The sequence below is a fragment of the Dermacentor silvarum genome, chromosome 5 (assembly GCF_013339745.2).
Source record: "Dermacentor silvarum isolate Dsil-2018 chromosome 5, BIME_Dsil_1.4, whole genome shotgun sequence".
Classification (NCBI taxonomy): Eukaryota; Metazoa; Arthropoda; class Arachnida; order Ixodida; family Ixodidae; genus Dermacentor; species Dermacentor silvarum.
The window spans coordinates 131,763,452-131,782,144 of record NC_051158.1 but is presented as its reverse complement, the minus strand read 5'-3'; the positions used below and the strand labels follow the sequence as shown (position 1 = coordinate 131,782,144).

General features: G+C 45.0%; 1 protein-coding gene across 1 annotated transcript in view; it reads left to right on the top strand.

Moving 5' to 3' along the window:
- The window catches only part of LOC119452589 (uncharacterized), a 55,876-nt gene that overhangs the window by 28,490 nt on the left and 8,693 nt on the right, over nucleotides 1-18,693 (top strand). The window contains exons 5-8 of the mRNA XM_037714638.2: nucleotides 3,308-3,339; nucleotides 10,955-11,016; nucleotides 11,728-11,817; nucleotides 13,721-13,765. Coding sequence (XP_037570566.2) covers nucleotides 3,308-3,339; nucleotides 10,955-11,016; nucleotides 11,728-11,817; nucleotides 13,721-13,765 — 229 coding nt within the window. The remainder of the gene's footprint in view (nucleotides 1-3,307; nucleotides 3,340-10,954; nucleotides 11,017-11,727; nucleotides 11,818-13,720; nucleotides 13,766-18,693) is intronic.

The following is an 18,693-nucleotide window of genomic DNA, read 5'->3' as shown; positions in this document are numbered from 1 at the left end:
ATATTCCCCATGTGCAATGACTTTTCAAGCATGCAACCACCGTGCCTCATTTTGAGCGTACGTTCAAAAATTTGGACTAATTTGCACAAGCGCAACTGTAGCTTCGGCACCTCGCTGGAGTCCTGCAAATCGACGCCATAGCTTGCCGCTGCCTGGCCATACGTTGCCATCGCCTTCTCAGCACGCCTTCACAGTTGCCACACCATACATGTCATTTATGCCTATGGGGTGGTAAGGGGTCAACCGCAATGGTTCTTGGCGCACAAACCTATATTAGCATTGACATGATGTACATGTTCAAACTTGAAAAAAATACCTTCTACATGCGATGACAGCGCCATTGAGCTGGGGACTGGCCCTGGCTGTACTGCTCTCAAGATCGTTGAGTAGCTGCGTCTACTGCGGAAGAAAAGTTTGCTATGTCAGAAATGTGCCCAAGAACACCACGTCGGTCTGCTACAGTTGTCCAACATGTAAGACAGCTGTTAGCCTAATGCGTCGAAAGGTCGGTTTCACGTAGACGCGAAATTGACGGTAGAACTTCGAGATTACCTATCTCAAAGGGAATTCCCATTACTGGAGTTATAGACACTTGACTGACACAAATGTCTCTTTTCCTGTTAATTTGAAATGCTTCAACAGCGTCATTGTGGAGCTTCTAACCATGACGAGGTAAAATGGTAATGTAAAATAAATTAGGTCAACCCCGACATCCCGCAATGCCTAGTGACATGGGATGGGCTCGAGGCAAAGTGAGCACGCCTGTGCACTATCAATCTGATGTTGGTTTGATCTGATCAAGTTCAAAGCAGATCAGTAGAAAGCCATCCTTGCCATTTCCTTTCTTCTTTGTGCTTCCGCTCTACTACTCTGTCAGCGAGTAGTAGCCGTTTTCAGCATATTTCAGCATGCCATTTTCAGCATATTCTAAAAGTTGGTGTGTCGCCTTGTCGAACAGTGCCAAAAAAGGGTTCGTTTCAGGGGAGAAATTGCTACCCGCCATAATGTAGCAGGAAGCTCCAAAATAATCACATAATGGAGGCGCCCTCGTGCTGCCACATGCTAGCCTCATGATTAGCTTACATGGTGGAGCTACCACCGCTGAAAGGTGTTCGTTCCCTTTCAAATGTTGGGCCAGGACGAATTTTTTCTCAACGGCGGAGCTTTCTTTTTAAGAAGGCCATATGAGATTTGTAGTTGCGCACCACAGTGAGGCGGATGAAAAGTCAATTTCACGACATTACCGCACATTGCGTTATGCTGAGGACTAATTTTCCATATTTTTGGGGTTGTTTATTCCATCAATAAGTCTATATTGGAACCGCCTGCCTTGATTTTATCCCTATCATTCCGAACAGTGCAGAACATATTGCAAAGCAGCCGTGCGGAACACATTTTGTTAAAGATTATTGCTGCACATATCGGTTATTACGACCCACACCTTTTTTTAGTGCCTTGGACCTCGGAAGTATTTGAATGAATAAAACAAACATGAGCGGATAATTACGTACCATCCCCACGTTCCATTAAAACTATAACAACTTAGTCTGCATAGCAAGATTTTTCAAAACTGAACTTTTTTCTACACTAAAAGGACGGTTGTTGGGACCGCTCTCCATTGGTGCGAAAGCAGTACTTTGAAACTCATACTTGGAGTAATGCATAAAAACCTACTCAACGTACTCCATGATGTATCTAATAGCGGAAGCTGATTGTTCATGCAATATCCAGTCAGAATCATTGAATTAGTATAGCCACACCCTGCGAGCGCCGGTATGCACTAGGGTATAATATATTTGGGCCATAACGGCACGGAAGCCTAACCCTAGAATGTTTTATCAAACGCTTTTGTGTGAATCATTTGCTTAGCAGTAATAGACTCAAATTTGCATCTACCATGAGTGTCGGATTCAACGCACCCGCAGCAAGCTTATCTGCTTTGACATTCCCACTTGTACCGCATTACGATTTAGCTTCTGAAGTTTGTCATACATACTTTTGTACCTTGTGCAATAAAAATCATGTGCATTGGTTTGACATGCGAAAAACTAGATCTGAATATGAGGCACGCCGTAATGGAGGCACTAGGCAGTAATGTTGACTACATGGTGTTGTAACCGAGTGCACGGTACACAACGCGCTTTTGAATTCCGTCTCGGAATGCGGAGGATGTGCTCCAGATCAAACAGGCGACATGCAGCTAAGTACTCTAAGGCTGTAATTGGTGAGCATCTGTCCACGATTTAAGCGTATTGCGAAAACATTTCACTAGAAATTTTACTTTGTTTCCTTTATGTTTTGATAATTTCTTCATTTGTATATGCGAAATCGCGAGACAAATATTTCGCAGCTCTAATTTGTATTGCAGTACAAGGAAGGAAGGAAGGAAAAAGTTGAGAAGGAAAGGCAGGGAGGTTAACCAGTTCAGCACAACCAGTTTGCTACCCTACACATGGTAGCGGGATGAGGGGGAATGAAAGATGGGGAGGAGAGAGATAGAGCACACAGCACAGCACACACATCGTCAGTCACAGTCCGGCACTCTTGCGTGGTACCTGACATCGCAGCTGAAGGCGACGAAGGGACTACTTCGGTTTTTAAAAGCAACGGGCTTGGACAAGCGGCTGTGACAGTGATGTCAGGTACCACGCTATTCCAGTACAACGATTATAAGGAAGCCATAAGGTGAGGGGTCGGCTATGAGCTTCTACCAGGAGGAACTATACTATCGAAATTACAGTACACAAAGGGCTGAAGCTATTATGGGAAAAATTAATAACAAGGTGCAACGACAAAGCTCGAAAGTTCAACAAATGAGGTTATGAATTATGGCTCACAATAACGTCATTCTTATCGGACAGAATGACACAAGCCCGCTCTTACCTTTAAGTAAACTGAATTTAGCTGTTAATTTTGGCGGCACGGGGTCGCACATAAGGAAGTTATTTACACGGTTTAGCGTGAAAGCTTGGGCTTCCGTTGATGATTCAACGGAAGAAACACAGTGCAAAAAAAAAAAAAAAACAGGGACACGTGGCGTGTCACTCTCTCGTGTCCCTGTCTTTTCTGGGCTGTGTTTTTTCCACTATTTACACGGGTTTCTTTACGTGCGTGACCAAATAAAACTAGCTAGGTGAGCTCAAACAGCACAAATATCTGAATTTTATTCCTCAACTTGATTATTATTATCGCTAGAGCTACAATCGCCAGGCCAATTGAACTAGTATGAATATTTACGTCATTTGTGACAGCCTTGTGTTTTATGGCTCTTCAGAATTATATGAATTTTATTCTGCCTTATTTGCAGCGTTCCGGTGTACTAGGAAAGCGCCATACATTGTGAGTGACGCAGAGTTTTAAGAAAACTCAATTACACTTCCTTTTTTCTACACAAAGTTGTACAGCTGCTAAGGACGTGATAAATAAAATGTGCTCAGTTCGATCTTCTCTGTGATACAATATTACCATCAATAAGGGTTACCTTCAATGTAATCTATTATTCCGAATTTTTATCGAGCTTTATCAACCGCACAACGGACTAATTTACACTAGTGATAATTTTTGAGGTAAATAAACTTGGTGAGAATGGAGTGAATTTAGAAATTGAACACCTTAGCATATCGATCAGTTTGTGAGCCTGTCACCATATCTCCTGTGCTGAGGTTCTATAACACATCGTCAACTTAAATTAAAAGCTTGATGCGACATTGTTTATGCATACAAACCTAAAGTATTATTGCGATTATCATTCTTAGGGCACTTCGTGCAATTTTCGGGTGCTGACTGCACCTCTATTTATGTCTCTAACCGTTTTCCCGCCAACTTGGTCACGTGTATATTTCCCGCGAACCTGGGTCACGTGTATACGCATGGTTAAAAGGGTGACGCTTTTGGTTGCTGTGCTGAAGAAAAAGGGTTCCACCAACTGTCGGACCAATTTGGGTCATTGGGTATGTTGCACTGTGTACCTATATATGTGCCGTTCCTCAACGAACCTATTTATTTAATAATTGATTACAATACTTACAGCACCTTGCGACATTACAGCAGGGGCGGGGGGCAAGACAACGCTAACACAATTGATAAAAGAAGGTATAACAAAAAAGCAAGGCAGCAAACAACCGAATAACAAGGACATAGCCAAAAAGGAAGCAACACCTCTTACAACCGTTGAAGAAAGAAGGGCTTAATTAAAGTACGCATCTCGTAAATAGGAAGAAAATAATATATCCGGGGAGGTAGTGGGTGGCAACACCATGTGACAGTTTGTTTTAATCGTGAATTCTTTGGGGTAAAAAAATGCCATCTTGAAGAAGTTCGTTTCGCATCTTCTCAATTTTAGGGCGTGATCAAGACACAGTGATATGTAGTCAGGATTGCACGGAGAATGCCCCCGATTGACACCCGGCTTATTATAAAATATACTGCCCTATATCTGTAAATATCTGTAACTGCCTATGGTGTCACTGTGAAGACGGTTTACGGTTTAAGTAAAGTGGTGAATACGCCGCATTTCCACTGTTACACGGCCACAGCATTATCATGTACTCCTTTTGCGCAGTCTCAATTGCATCACTCAGCTCATGCACTACGTGGTGGGTGGTAAAACGAACACACACACACACACACACACACACACACACACACACACACACACACACAGTTTTGCCTTTTTCAAGCCTAATGGCCTTTTTCAAGCCTAATTTTTCAAGCCTCGCTGTAGCCAACGTCTATTTCAAGTAGCCTTTGCTTAATCTCCTCGTCGATTAGTATAAAGACGCCCCGTAATCTGCTATGTTTTCCAGCTGTAATAAAAGCAGTGCTGCCACTGAAGAACTGAGATTTGGAGCAATTTTTGGAGCAGCAAATCTTAATTTTGGAGCAGTTTGGAGCATCCAGATACAGATTTCGGAGAACTTTGGAGCTAATAAATGCCAGATGCTGGCCCCCTCCACGACATATTCGGTACTTCCGGTAACAAATTTAATTTCCGGGGGAAGTTGCGGATACCTGACTTTGACGCCAACATTAGTCACTTGGGATACGGTACTGGTTATTTGGTACTCGGTATGTTCCGCTCTTCAACAATCCTATATGACGCCGACTTGGGTCACTGGTATGTGTCATTCGGTCGGTACTGATCTTCAATGATACTGTGATACTAACTTGGGTCACTATGCATCTGCAGCCTGGTCTCTGCTGCTGTACGATGACAATATAAAGCTCGTTATTTATCCGATGCACAACGGAAATACACCCGCACCAATACGCGGTCCAAACGGTGGCGCCGCTCTCTGGCGAAGAGTGTAGAGTGGGACGCGCGAGAGATAAGATTGGGTGCACAAACGTTTCGGCTCTGGCAATATGGCATGTCACTACTTTTTTTCACGTTTGTGCTAATTGCACATAAGTCAATAACCATCGTGATATAGGCTCCACATTAGTATTTAGGTGGAGAAATTTATGCGTCCAACCGAACAAAGAAGGGGTGTACAAAGCTTGTGACAGAAAATTAATACAGTTCGTAATCGGCGAAATAGAACGACTGATATGCCACACGCCTCTGTAGTAGTGCTTCCTACAACAACTACACAAGTTCAGGGGTTGCACTTTGATAATACATTTGTAGTAGTTGCAGTCATACGTCCGCCTAAGTAAGCAGTGTTCACCGAGGCCCAATCACAAAATGGGTATTTTACTTACGGCTCACTTCTCCTCACACTCAAAGAAATTAGGCACAATCGGGCACCGCTAGTCCTACTCACACTCACCAGAGCACAGTTTCATCATGACTAACTCGGAATCAAGACTAGCTAAGACCAAACTCGGCAGGGTTTACATGGGCTAAGACTCACCAAGAAATGGACCTAGCCAGACTCACTCGGACTTATGCTCAACAACAGCAGGCCCAACCGGACTCATAGAGGTTGAGGCTTACTAGACTGAGGCTCATGCAGGCTCATTAGCTCTCACAAACTCGTAGTATTGAACTCACTGAGGCGTACTCAGACTCATGAATTCATCCAGACTCGCGTATTCGGAAGCGTACAATCAATTTTTTAGGACTCAATGAGACTCAGACTACTTTTATCCCTGATATGTTATTCAGAGTCAGGCGAAAGTGTAGCGGTTGGTGTGTTGAGCACGTATTAGTGTCAGATTTGGAAGTGTTATAACAGCACTCCCTGACCCAAACTATGAAAAAGAAAGAATATACCTGCATCTAACTTTATTTTGATCTCAACAAATTTATGCACATAAGTGCAATTTAACTGATGCGTCGTTCATCTAAATGACTGATTTTAGGCCCAATTTCCACACATACAGTGCTTATTACCTGAATAATGTGAGAAACCTTCCTGAATTCATTTTATCCAAATTGCGACATAGGCACCACAAAACCGAATTTCTAAAGAAGTTTGTAAGTTTGTTGGCGTTTTGAACTCTTACTTGGGGTGTTCGAACATCAAAGTTTCCAAGTCGAATACTAATGTTTGAGGAATATTAAAATCGAATATGGAAACTGATATTGACATTTCTAGCTTCTGAACAAGCCTCAATGTAATGCTTGAGCAAGATGGCGGTGCGAAATAAGGGTTGTAGTTTTATCGTCCGTATAATTGCAGTACACATTTGTTGACTAAAAATAACGGCAGAACATATCTCACGATGACTGTTCAGGGTAACGTGATTAGTATTCAAGCGGTGTAGCAACTCTCATGCTGAAGTCACGATAATATAAAATCTGTAGTGATCTTCCTTGAACTTACATTGCTTCGGCCAGATACGACATACACTGTCTCAGTATCGGCCGAGTTTGCTTGGCACTCGCTTGCCAAGGTGACCTATAAGTATGACGCCATGACGACGACTGTGCGACAACGCAGTAACGACGATGGGATGAAGATGAAGAAGTGACGTCGTTGGAACGACAAAGTAGTTATGACGACGACAGCGTGACAAAAATGAAATGACAATTATGAAACAATGACGACGATATAACGAATATAGCCTGACAACAACGGCATGACGACTATGGGATGCGAATTTTGAAATTATGATGACGGAGATATAACGACAACAGCCTGAAGATGACGGGACTAGAACCATAGGATGACGAAAAGCCTGTGACAATGATGGCGTGATGAATATGGTATGACGAGAACCAAATGACGAAGGAGGGCTGCCGACCATGACACGACCACGATGACATGAAGACGATGGAATATGAACGGATGCATGAATAAGAACAGCTAGTGTTTCGCGATGACCAAACGACAGCGATCCCATGAAAACGGCGGCATTATCATTATTGAATGACAAAGTAGGAGTGACGTCGATGGAACTCCGAAGGCGGTTTGACGACGGCGTTATGGCGATAATAGGATGACATTTCTGAAGTTATGATGAAGGTAAAACTACAGCGTGACTACGATTGCATGGAGACAATGGTATGATGACGGCTGTGTGACAACGATGGTGTGAAGACGATGGGATGGACATAGTCGGATGACCAATACTGACGACGAGGCAATGACGGCATATAAAATGTCACGTCAGGCCCCATGTCAGGCCACATGGCCTTTAGCTCTTGTTCCTCTTTCTGTAACAAAGAAAGAAATAAACGTCAACTTCAACTTCAACCATGACGCTATCATGATGACGGTAAGAAACCGAATGCATGACGACGACCGTGTAACAACGATGACATGGCAAAGGTGTGAGTAAAGTATGATGACGACAAGCGTATTACGTCGATGAGGTAAGGACGACTGTACCACCAGGTTTGTATGACGACGATGGAGTGACGTTGATGGCATGGTAAAAGTAAAATGACGAAACTGGAATGACAACAGTGAAACGACCACGACGGCCTCGTGACGAAGGTATGAAAATGAATGCATGACGACTGTGTGACAATGCCGTGACAACGGCAGCATCACGAGAGTCGGAGGAAAAAGCCTGAATGACGACGATGCAATGACCGCGACCATATAATGTTCACGAGCACATACTTAGTGGGTCAAACTGCTGAACAATTTGGCTACTAACTCGGTGAACAAGGCCTGACGACGACATGATGAGGAGAGCCAGACGACGATGCTGTAATGAGGACGATAGATCGGCCACAGTGGCATCACAACCACGAGCACGTATCTATAGGGGTTCAAGCTGGCACACAACACGGGCCACTGGGTTGGAGCAAGCGGATGGAAAGATAGATGCATAGATATACAGATAGGTAGATAGTTTCAAACTGCCTGAAGTAGTCAAAGAATGCTAATCGAATTAAAAATAACAAGCACAGAATCACGCATGCACACGTAACGGAGTGTTATCCACCGCCGTTCATGGGCAAAGTTGCGGAGGTGGAACGCCCTTTGATCAGCAGATGTCACGTCGTGGGTGAGCATGGTAGGAGGCAGCTGGTCAAGCGCCATGTTGCCTATGGCCCAACGTTGCACTTGCCCGGTTAGCTTTTCACCGCGAATACTGTCGTCACGGCAGGTCCCGACAGCCATGACCAGTAGGTCATGATTTGACCTACTGACCATTGATTCATGTTAAACTAGTTTCATTCCAGTACTATCAGGCGTCATTTCCTACTAGTCTCCGTGTAAGTTTTCGTCAGCAAAGGCCTACAGATACGATTGGCCTTTAACACTCTTGTCCCCGGCGGCTCTTCTCGACAAAGAATGCTTCACCGGCAAACCTGTAGTCACGGAACGTTGTTGAACCTGCCGATCCTTCTGGGCGAAGTATGCATACCGGCAAGCGTGCAGCTAACAAAGGACATTCATGCAGCATCGCCTTTTCAACGCCAAAGAGCTGGCGAGTCAGCATACGTCACGTCACGATGATTTACAAAGGATTCTATGTCGCGTGTTCGTCTGAGTTGATGAACGAGTCATGTTCTGTGAAGGACCCCAAACTGAAGCGGTCTTTGGCATTGTATCACCGGCGAATTGCTCCAAAAATCCTACGCTGACGACTTCGACTTGGTGGGAACCCAAGCTTCCCGTGAAATGGCATTGCATAGAGGGTAGGTCGAAGCTTGGACACCAAAGGCGGAGACCGGCGGTGTGGTGCGTCACCAGGGGCGGGTTTTTGCAAGCGGTCTGACGATTATGATTGGACAAGAAGACGGACATAGAATTCCCCCGACGAGAGAATGGGGGAAAATGATGTGCGTTAAAACGAACCTTCAGTGCTGTAAAGGTATGCTCGTTCGTGCTCGCTTGTGTGGTCGTACATTGAAACTTTCGAAATGTAAATGTTGTAAATAAACCCTTTTTTGCGTCTCTTGAACGTCGCCCCGGTCCTCTTGATAGCCCAGCACCTGGCACATCACCAGCCACGTAAACTCGTAGTGACCGCTCGGACGCGAGTCGCAACCACAGGTGGTGTACACCGGTGGGATGGAACCTGCGGCAAACGCCAAACCCAACACTACGTAAAGCGAAGCACGTGTTCGTATGCCGTGAATGCATATCCCGCTGCCTTACGCCCCTGCATGATGACGCATTCAATGGCTTGGAACAGGACACAACTTTTTTACGGTTTCCGTCAACGGACGTGAACACGTCGGGGTGACCAACAGGACCAATCCCACCTACCCAACGATGTCACTACGGCAATCCACCATCGCTGACGGCCCTCTCACACCTGCCATGAAACTGCGCTTCTACCTGCCCGCTTGGAACCCTAGACATTATCTTGTTCCCCTGTGCAGAACAGCCATTCTGGCCAACAGGGGCGAAGGGGAGGGCGAGGGAGCTGCGCCCTAGCGGCGATTGCCGTCTTCGTCGACTGCATTTCAAATTGAACGCGCTACGCTATTTTGCCCTTGCTTTCAGCCGGGTCGCATCTATCTCGTTCCCTTGCCCGTACACACGTTGTTTTATGGGGACCTATCCTGGCTTCGTATAGCTCGCATTTTTCTCAGCAAAGCAGGATATAATTAAAGACGAATTTCCGCAGCTGCAGTAGTGGCACCAATGTTAGTGTTGACATTACAGTACATAGGATGTACATTCACTATTTCGACTTTTTGCATTGGAGTTCTTTCCAGGGCTTTGAATTCTACATGCTGTATGTGGTGACGTTCGTGCGCGTTTATGATGTGTTCTTTTGTCGCGCATATAAGAATTTAAATATATATTTAATTTTAAATATATTTAATATATATATATATATATATATATATATATATATATATATTTAAAGTGTGACCGCAAGCCAACAGTTCAGTGTGGTCTTTCTTTTCCTTTTACAGGGTGTTTCAGCTAACTAGAGCAGAGCTTTGAAACATCCATGTGTGTGTTACACGAATGTAACTAACTTAGTATTTTTCACTGTCTTCTTCAGCTACTCAAAATGTTTTTCTACTATAGGCTTAGGTAAATATTTAAAAATGTTTATATAACCAACTTCGAAAATACTTTTTCATGACAACACTGTCCATAAAGAAGGTGTAGAGCCTTTTGAGAAAAATCGACATCATTTCCTTGTGCAATAATTGCTGGTGTGGTTTTATTTTTCCTGACTGCAAGAAAGTCGTTTGAGATTTGAATCAGTACGCTATTATATATAGTACTAGGCGCTACAATAGGCTTTAACATTTCCGTGAAATATTTTGTACTTATAATACTTTAAATATATAATACTTTATAATACTTATAATACTTTAAAAGTTAAGGAAATATTTTGGTAACTAAAAGAATGGTCCTGGTTTATCAAGGGTATAGTGAGCAAAGTGGTAGCAGATAGTGCATAGTGGACAATGATTGCATTCTCGTATTGCACACATGCATTTTTTTAAGGTTTGGCCTGAGTTTGCTGAAACACCTTGTATGTATTATATGCTCGCGCTGTTGTTATAGATGCCCATGTATATAATAGCAAATATTATTATTGTGTGAGTGATGCTCATTTTTCTTGAATTTATTTGCAGAAGAGCCTTCTTTGAAGTCAGACCACAAGCCGCACAGGGCCTCCTCGTCACGGTTTATCTGAGTAAATAATGGCTCACGTCTTCGCACGTTGTAGTTTAAAGAAAATTGACATCGTGCATATAATTGTACTGTCATGATATTGGTTGTATGAGTATTTGGAGTAAACGTCATATAAAGATGTTTAGTTAGGCGGTAAATGGCAACTAAATTTCTGCAAAAGCACCAGTCCTTATTACAAGCGAAACATCCATAAGGGAGAAAAGAGGCATAAATTACCAATGCATCGCATCATAACATTGAGACAGTGCCTGCTCTGATATCAATTTATTTAAAATAATACTTGTAGTATGTTTTGGATAACTAAAAAATGCAACTTATTGGGTATCGAGAAATCTTTCTGCAATGAACGAACAAAAAATACACATGTAAAGAACAACTCTGACGTTATACTCATACACCAGTGGTGTAGCTAATGCTTATAATTTCAATTAACAACATTTGTCCTTTAATTTATCTGTCAACAATAAAATAACTCTGTCGCGAAAGGAGTGGCAACCAGATCTACACAGAATGCTTGACAACAAGTGTTGCTCTATAGCATCACTTCCCTAAAGCACCACGTACTTTAAATACTCTCAAAATGTCGATAAATGACTTGTTTTCAACTATTCATATGCATAAGTTTGTGATAAGCGTTAAAGCTAGTCACATGGCCAACCGAAATGCACGTTGGTTTGCCTTAATTGTATACAAGGATTTATAACACTCCCAGGTGGCGGTTACGTGGACCATAGAATATCTGGAAGCTATAATATCCTCTATGCTGACAATACTTGCTTTATTGTCGCTGCACAGCGAGAAGGTAAGTATAAAAATTGAAATAAATGGGACAATTATATCTCTCCAATAATAACCTAAACAATATATCTGTTCAATTAAACTCCAATATAATAAGCGAACAATTCTTAAAATTGCTCTCAAGAAAGGATCAGTGAGGGGACTGGGATTCGAATGCAAATATTCGCTACCTGTATTGCTATACAGCGTTCGTAACTCAGAAACAAACGTATCAGAGCCATATTGTGCTATGCAGATTGTGTTGCACTAGCTCTCATTCTCGATGTCTTTCCATCATACTGACACTGAGCATGAAATCTTTTTAGCTTGATTGGAAGTGACGTTATGAGGCGGTAATTAGACTTTAAGTTTCCGTTCTACATGTTTGCCCTTGTAAATTTCAAAGCGACGGAATGCCACGCGAAGAACAACGCCCAGTGCAGAGCTTGTGCTGTTGAGGATCGCGGTTTGATTAATATCAGTGCATAATGCTATTGCAAATAAGCAATGTGTGCATGCACAAAATGTTCTAGTCATGAAAATTCAGCTTCAACATCGGCACACGTTTACAAAGAAGTATAATGGTAGTGGTGCACCTCTGGGAGGTCTTCCTTTTTGCCCTAGGCCACGACAGATCCATACAAGCACTTCTGGTGGTGAAAAATATTTCACGGAACTCGAACGCTGCTCGCGTGCCATGCAGCGGCTCGTAAAATGGAGCGAAGGTTGTGATGATGGTCGATAGGTCGTCCGCAGAAGATAACGTTTCAGTATACTTGTTTTGTTTCATGAAAATTCTTGACTTATTTCAGTTTCTCTTTCTAGTTCTACCTGCCCCTCGGAATATATAAAATACTATCCGAACATTTTGTTTGTATCTGTCGTTCGTGTCAGTGCGCCAAACAACTTCCTGTTGGCATTACAGGAAACTTTCTTGTCGGCATTTCTCACTTCTCCTACAATGCATACGGCTTCGGCAGGTGGTTTATGGTGTATAATTTCCGCATCATTGCAGACGGCCACCGTAGCCTATTTCAAGTGGCAAGTCGCAGTTTCGGCTAGCCAGTGCAATACAATGCTATTCTCTTGAGTGCATAGATCATCATGTGCCCTGCCAATCACCGGCGTCATAAGCGGATGGCTGGAGCAGTCACTAGTTTATATAGTCCTGTATCGTGCTGAATCCTGCACGTTAAATATAGAAAGATAATACAGATAATGGATATTAAACGGATATTTTTGGTAACCTCATTGGTATTGGTGGTGAGAGGACATGAATTAATTAAGTCACCTATGGAAAACAACCGTGCCTGAGCAGAGATGTTGGTTACATTGCTTGCAAATATCTGCATGCCGGACTTATGAATTACAGTCTACTCCATCCATATTCTGCCTGAATAAGTTCATCTTCTACACAAGACTGCAGTGCGCAATCGGGTGCTAATATCCACACACACAGATATGTGTGTATGTGTGTGCTTCACGATTTCACAAAAATAATGTTTAGTTGGCCGTCAATGCTTGTCTCCATCGTGTGTGGCTGTCATTTGCCTGCTGCCGCACTGTGAACACAATGGCTTCTGCTGTCGAGCCGATTGAACATAGTTTAATGTTGACTTGGTTTCTTCGCTTTGGGTGCAAAATGCACGGCGCGGCGGTCACGTTTGATGAGGCCTTCGGACCCTACCCGTGCGAGCCACGAATCGGGCCTCTATGCACTGACATCAGGGCGGTGCTGGTGGCGACGCCAAAAACGGGTCTCGAGCATCCATATCATTGATATTCCAATAAAAAACAGTAGGAATGAAATGCATGATACACGCTTGTGCCTCAACATGTTCCCTGTCGCTGCCGCCTTGTTGCTGTATTCTGAAATGCAGCACATAAATATCCTAAACAAACCTTAAGAGTTATTGTTTTTTCTGCAGATAACACACTGGAATGGAGCAACAACACTGCTTTAATGCCAACAGGTGATATGTACAACCAGATATATTGACATTATGGCTAATATAAGATGAGTTCTGCTTGTGAACTTTAATAAAATAAATTATATTGTAGTGTTTTACATGATAAAATCATATAGTTTGTAGGTTTGAGGTAGTAAAAACACCGCTATAATTTTGACCATGTGTTTGTTAAGATGCACCTAAACCAAGGTGCATGAGCCTTCTTGGATGCCGTACCCAATTATATGAGGCCGCCGTGGCAAGGATCAAACCGGGGACCGAGAGCTCAGCAGTGCAATGCCATACCGTCTAAACTACCGCGGCAGGTTTTTTGTCATTTTAATACTACTTAGTCGTAGATAAATTTTAGCCCAGTGTCTTATCTCTGTAGTTTTAGATTCTGCAGATTTGCGCAGATATGCAGAACCGCCATTCACAAGAGTTTCTTCTTTCACATCGCTGATATGAGATCAACGTGTTGAGACTAGTTGTTGCTACATAGTAACGAATCGAGATATATAGATAGATAGATAGATAGATAGATAGATAGATAGATAGATAGATAGATACCAAGTTAGCGCCAGCGAATTACGGGAAGCATCGCCAAAATGATAATCGCATTTAAAGATCCATGAATTGAATTCTGGGGTTTTACGCGCCAAAAGCAGGATTTGATTATGGGGCGCGCCGTAGTGGTTATATCCGGAATACATTTGACCACCACAGGATCTTTAATGGAACCCCAATGCGTGGAACACGGGCGCTTTAGCATTTCTCTCCCATCGAAGTGCGGCTGCCGCGACCGGGCTTTGATCCCGGGCCTTGTTGCTTTGCAGAGCGACAGCATAGCCGCCAAGCCCCCGTCTGGTTTCAGACCCACGAAGAGGAACTTACCACCTGGGACATTTGTAAACAGAAGCTCACGGATTTGTTTGGCAAGCCTGTTGGACGTCAGCGCGCCGCTCAAAAAGACCTCGCTTCGCGTGTCCAGACGTGCACTGAGTCCTACCTCACATACATCCAGGACGTGCTCGCTCTGTGCCGCAAAGTGGATCCGAGAATGTCCGAAGCTGATAAGGTCGCACATGTCATTAAGGGCATAGCAGATGACGCCTTTCACCTCCTCGTCTTTAAGAATTCTTCGACTGTACAAGCCATCATTACCGAATGCAGGCGGTTTGAAGAAGCCAAGAGCCGCCGCATTGCCCACCCGTTTCCCCGCCTCCCCAACACGGCTGCTACGTCCACCTGCGAAGACCTCCGCAGTCTGCCCACGCCCAATCGCTCTGATGACATCGTCCACATCATCCGGCGTGAAATCGAGGCCGCATCTCCTATCCAAACGCCAAGCCTTGGCTCCGACAATTGCCAGTCCACCGTTTCCCTGATCCAGACCGTCGTACGCCAGGAATTGGCCAACGTTGGCTTGACCAATGTCTGCTCCGTTAATCAGCCTGACTACGCTTCGTCCACCTCTGCCATGCGCCCTCGCAACATGAATGCCCCTCCGCGGTATCGCAACCCGGCTGAATGGCGCACTCCCGACGACAGGCCAATATGATTCACTTGTGGCCGTATCGGTCCCATTTCACGTCACTGCCACTCTTCGTGGAATTCGACCCCTTGACCCTACCTGCCATCCGACCGCCCGCCTCATGCTGCTTCTCGCTTCCCACCGCGCATGCAACCAGTAACTCCTGGCGACACTTCTCGGCCCGCCCGCTCTAGCCGCTCTCCTTCGCCACATCGCCGCTCCTCCCGCTCGCCCCCATCGCGTCGGTCACCGTCGCCCAGCTCCTTCCGGCGCACGCTTTCGGAAAACTAACGGGTGCAGCACCTAGAGGTGATGCTGCTATACCGCCCCGACGCCAAAATCCTCTTCTGACCCTGCCCACACATCGGAACCTCATCAAAGTGAACGTGGATGGTGTACCTGTTACGGCTCTGATTGACACTGGCGCGCAAGTATCTGTCATGGGTGCTCAGCTTCGCCATCGTCTCAAGAAAGTCCTCACTCCTGCCCCGTCGCCTGTGCTCCGAGTCGCCGACGGGGGCACGCCGGCCGTTATTGGCATGTGTCCAGCTCGTGTGAGTGTCGCCGATCATCATACTTCTGTTTTATTCTATGTCCTAGAACACTGCCCTCTCGACCTAATCCTGGGACTTGACTTTGTCTCAGCCCAATCCGCCTTGATAGACTGTTCTGCTGGTGTTGTGCAACTCGCTCTAGCTGTTACTATTGATCCCCCCGATAGTGCTCCGATTCAGCTATGTTCCACAGAGCATATTCGCCTCCCTCACCTTGCTGTTACCTACATAGGTGTTTCACCCGTTCCGCCCATTCCAGACGGTGACTACATCGTATCTCCTAATCCGGATGTCCTGCTCTCGCATAACGTCGCATTTCCTCACACCGTCATTACCATTACGGACAACACGTCCTGTCTTCCGCTAGCGAACTTTGGACTTAGTGCACAAGTTCTCCCGCGCGGCATATCACTTGCGCAAATCACGCCGGCCGAAGACTACCAGATTTCGGTTTTAAATGCTGACGACTCCTCGTGTGCAACTCTTGCTGTGCCTCCTGCCCCTTCAGACTTGAATGCCCTAATAAAATGATCGCGCCCGACCTTCCGCCCCAGTGTGCCAATGAACTACGTTGCCTCCTTGCCTCGTATACTGGGACTTATTCGACCTTGGAGACCGTCCTCTCGGACAAACATCTGTTGTCAAACATCGCATTAACACCGGGGATGCGAGCCCAATCCATCGGCGACCCTACCGCGTCTCTCCTACCGAGCGAGAAATCATCCAACACGAAGTTGATAAGATGCTTTCTCGTAACATCATTGAACCTTCTTGTAGCCCATGGGCATCCCCTGTTGTCCTAGTTAAGAAAAAGGACAACAGTTGGTGATATTGCGTAGATTATCGGCACCTAAACAAGGTAACCAAGAAGGACGTCTATCCGCTACCACGCATTGACGATGCCCTTGATTGCCTCCATGGAGCACAATATTTTTCGTCCATAGACCTTCGCTCCGGGTACTGGCAAATTGCCGTCGATGACATGGACCGTGAGAAAACGGCTTTCATTACTCCCGACGGCCTCTATCAGTTCAAAGTGATGCCTTTCGGGTTATGTAATGCCCCAGCCACATTTGAACGAATGATGGACGCCCTCCTACATGGTTTCAAGTGGTCCATCTGCCTCTGTTACTTGGACGATGTGATAGTTTTTTCTCCGACTTTTGCGACGCACCTCGAACGCCTATCGACGGTCCTATCTGTTTTTCGTCGGGCGGGGCTACAACTCAATTCGTCCAAATGCCACTTCGGTCGTCGTGAAATTTCTGTGCTCGGACATCTCGTCGATTCTTCTGGTGTCCGTCCTGATCAAGATAAAATCCGGGCAGTGAAAGACTTTCCCGTGCCAACGTGCGCCAAGGACGTTCGCAGCTCTGCTCCTACTTTCGTCGGTTTGTCCGCAATTTTGCGGACGTTGCACGCCCTCTTACTCAGCTCCTCAAGAAAGACGCTGCCTTAATTTGGGGCCGTGAGCCAGCTCGTGCTTTCACTGAGCTGATCCGGCTGCTTACTTCCCCTCCCATTCTCGCTCACTTTGACGGGTCAGCTCCAACAGAAGTCCGTACCGATGCCAGCGGCCATGGTATTGGAGCTATCCTGGTCCAGAAACAACAAGGACAAGACCGTGTTATTGCTTACGCCCACGGTGGAAGAATATTTAGGTGTTGACACCGCGCGCGAGCGAGCGTCCAGATTATGTTCGGCCGCGCGCGAGCGCACCGAGTAGCTCTGCTGCGAGCATATAGAGGGCGCCGCGGCCAGCGGTCCCAGCTTAGCGGCGCCGGTGGCTTGGCATTCCCCTGCCTCCGCTAAATTTTCGTTCGTAATGGAGCGAGTAAATCTCAAAGCGCGAAAAAAAATCGTTATTTCTCATTAAAGTGATAAGTGTACCAGGCTTCGCTAACATGAAGGTTCCTTGTGCAGGGCGTGGATGACGTAAACACGGATCAATCGGGCAGCACTCACAGCCCACTGAAGTTACCCTCGCTCGCGCAATTTGTTTCGTCCGGTCTAGGCGTTCATCCAAGCACAAAAAAAATGAAAATGTTAGCCCACGTGCTACCCCTCGATCAGAATAAAATAGTGAGTGGACCAGAAAATGTATTTCATGCTTATCGCTGCTTCCATTCACACTCAGAAAACCGTTCAATCATGGTTGCGCGAATTCAATGTGGCCGCGATATAAATTAAGAAATGAAACGGCGCAAGCTTCCGATATGCAGCGCACTAGAGCAAAGTGGCTGTTCATAGCTAGAACTTAAGATGAGAATGCACATCAGCTATGTAAAAACTCTTTCAAATGGGAATTTATTAGGCGGGACGAAGGCAGGTGTCTATCTTGAATTAGAGCATCACTACCACAGTTTACTGATGAAAACCTGAGCAAATGCCTTTTTTATTCCAATTCCACTTAACATAGACCATGTATATTATTCATTGGGCTTTCGTCCATTGAGGACTGAGTGGCTCTTGCATGATCTAAAAAAAAAAGAGGTGACTTTCTTTTTTAATAAATTGCACATGAGAATGTGCCAATGTAAGCGTGTTTGACAATGCATGCTACAGCCTGTCCACAAATACACTTACACCCACCACACAATAATCCCATAGACCGTTTTTTTTTGCATAGACACAATACGAAAAAACTTGTGCATGAAGCAGCTCGATAATTTTAATAGGTGATAACCATCCCAGAAGCTTGCGGTCTCATACACTCCCACAATGGAAAAATGTATAAAAACATGCAAGCGTGTAATATACACCGCACGCGCATTGAAAAAAAATTCAGTAGCCAGGATGGAACAAATGTGAAAATCAGGCACACATCTGCACAGAAAACAGTAGTATTTTACAGGGTGCACAAA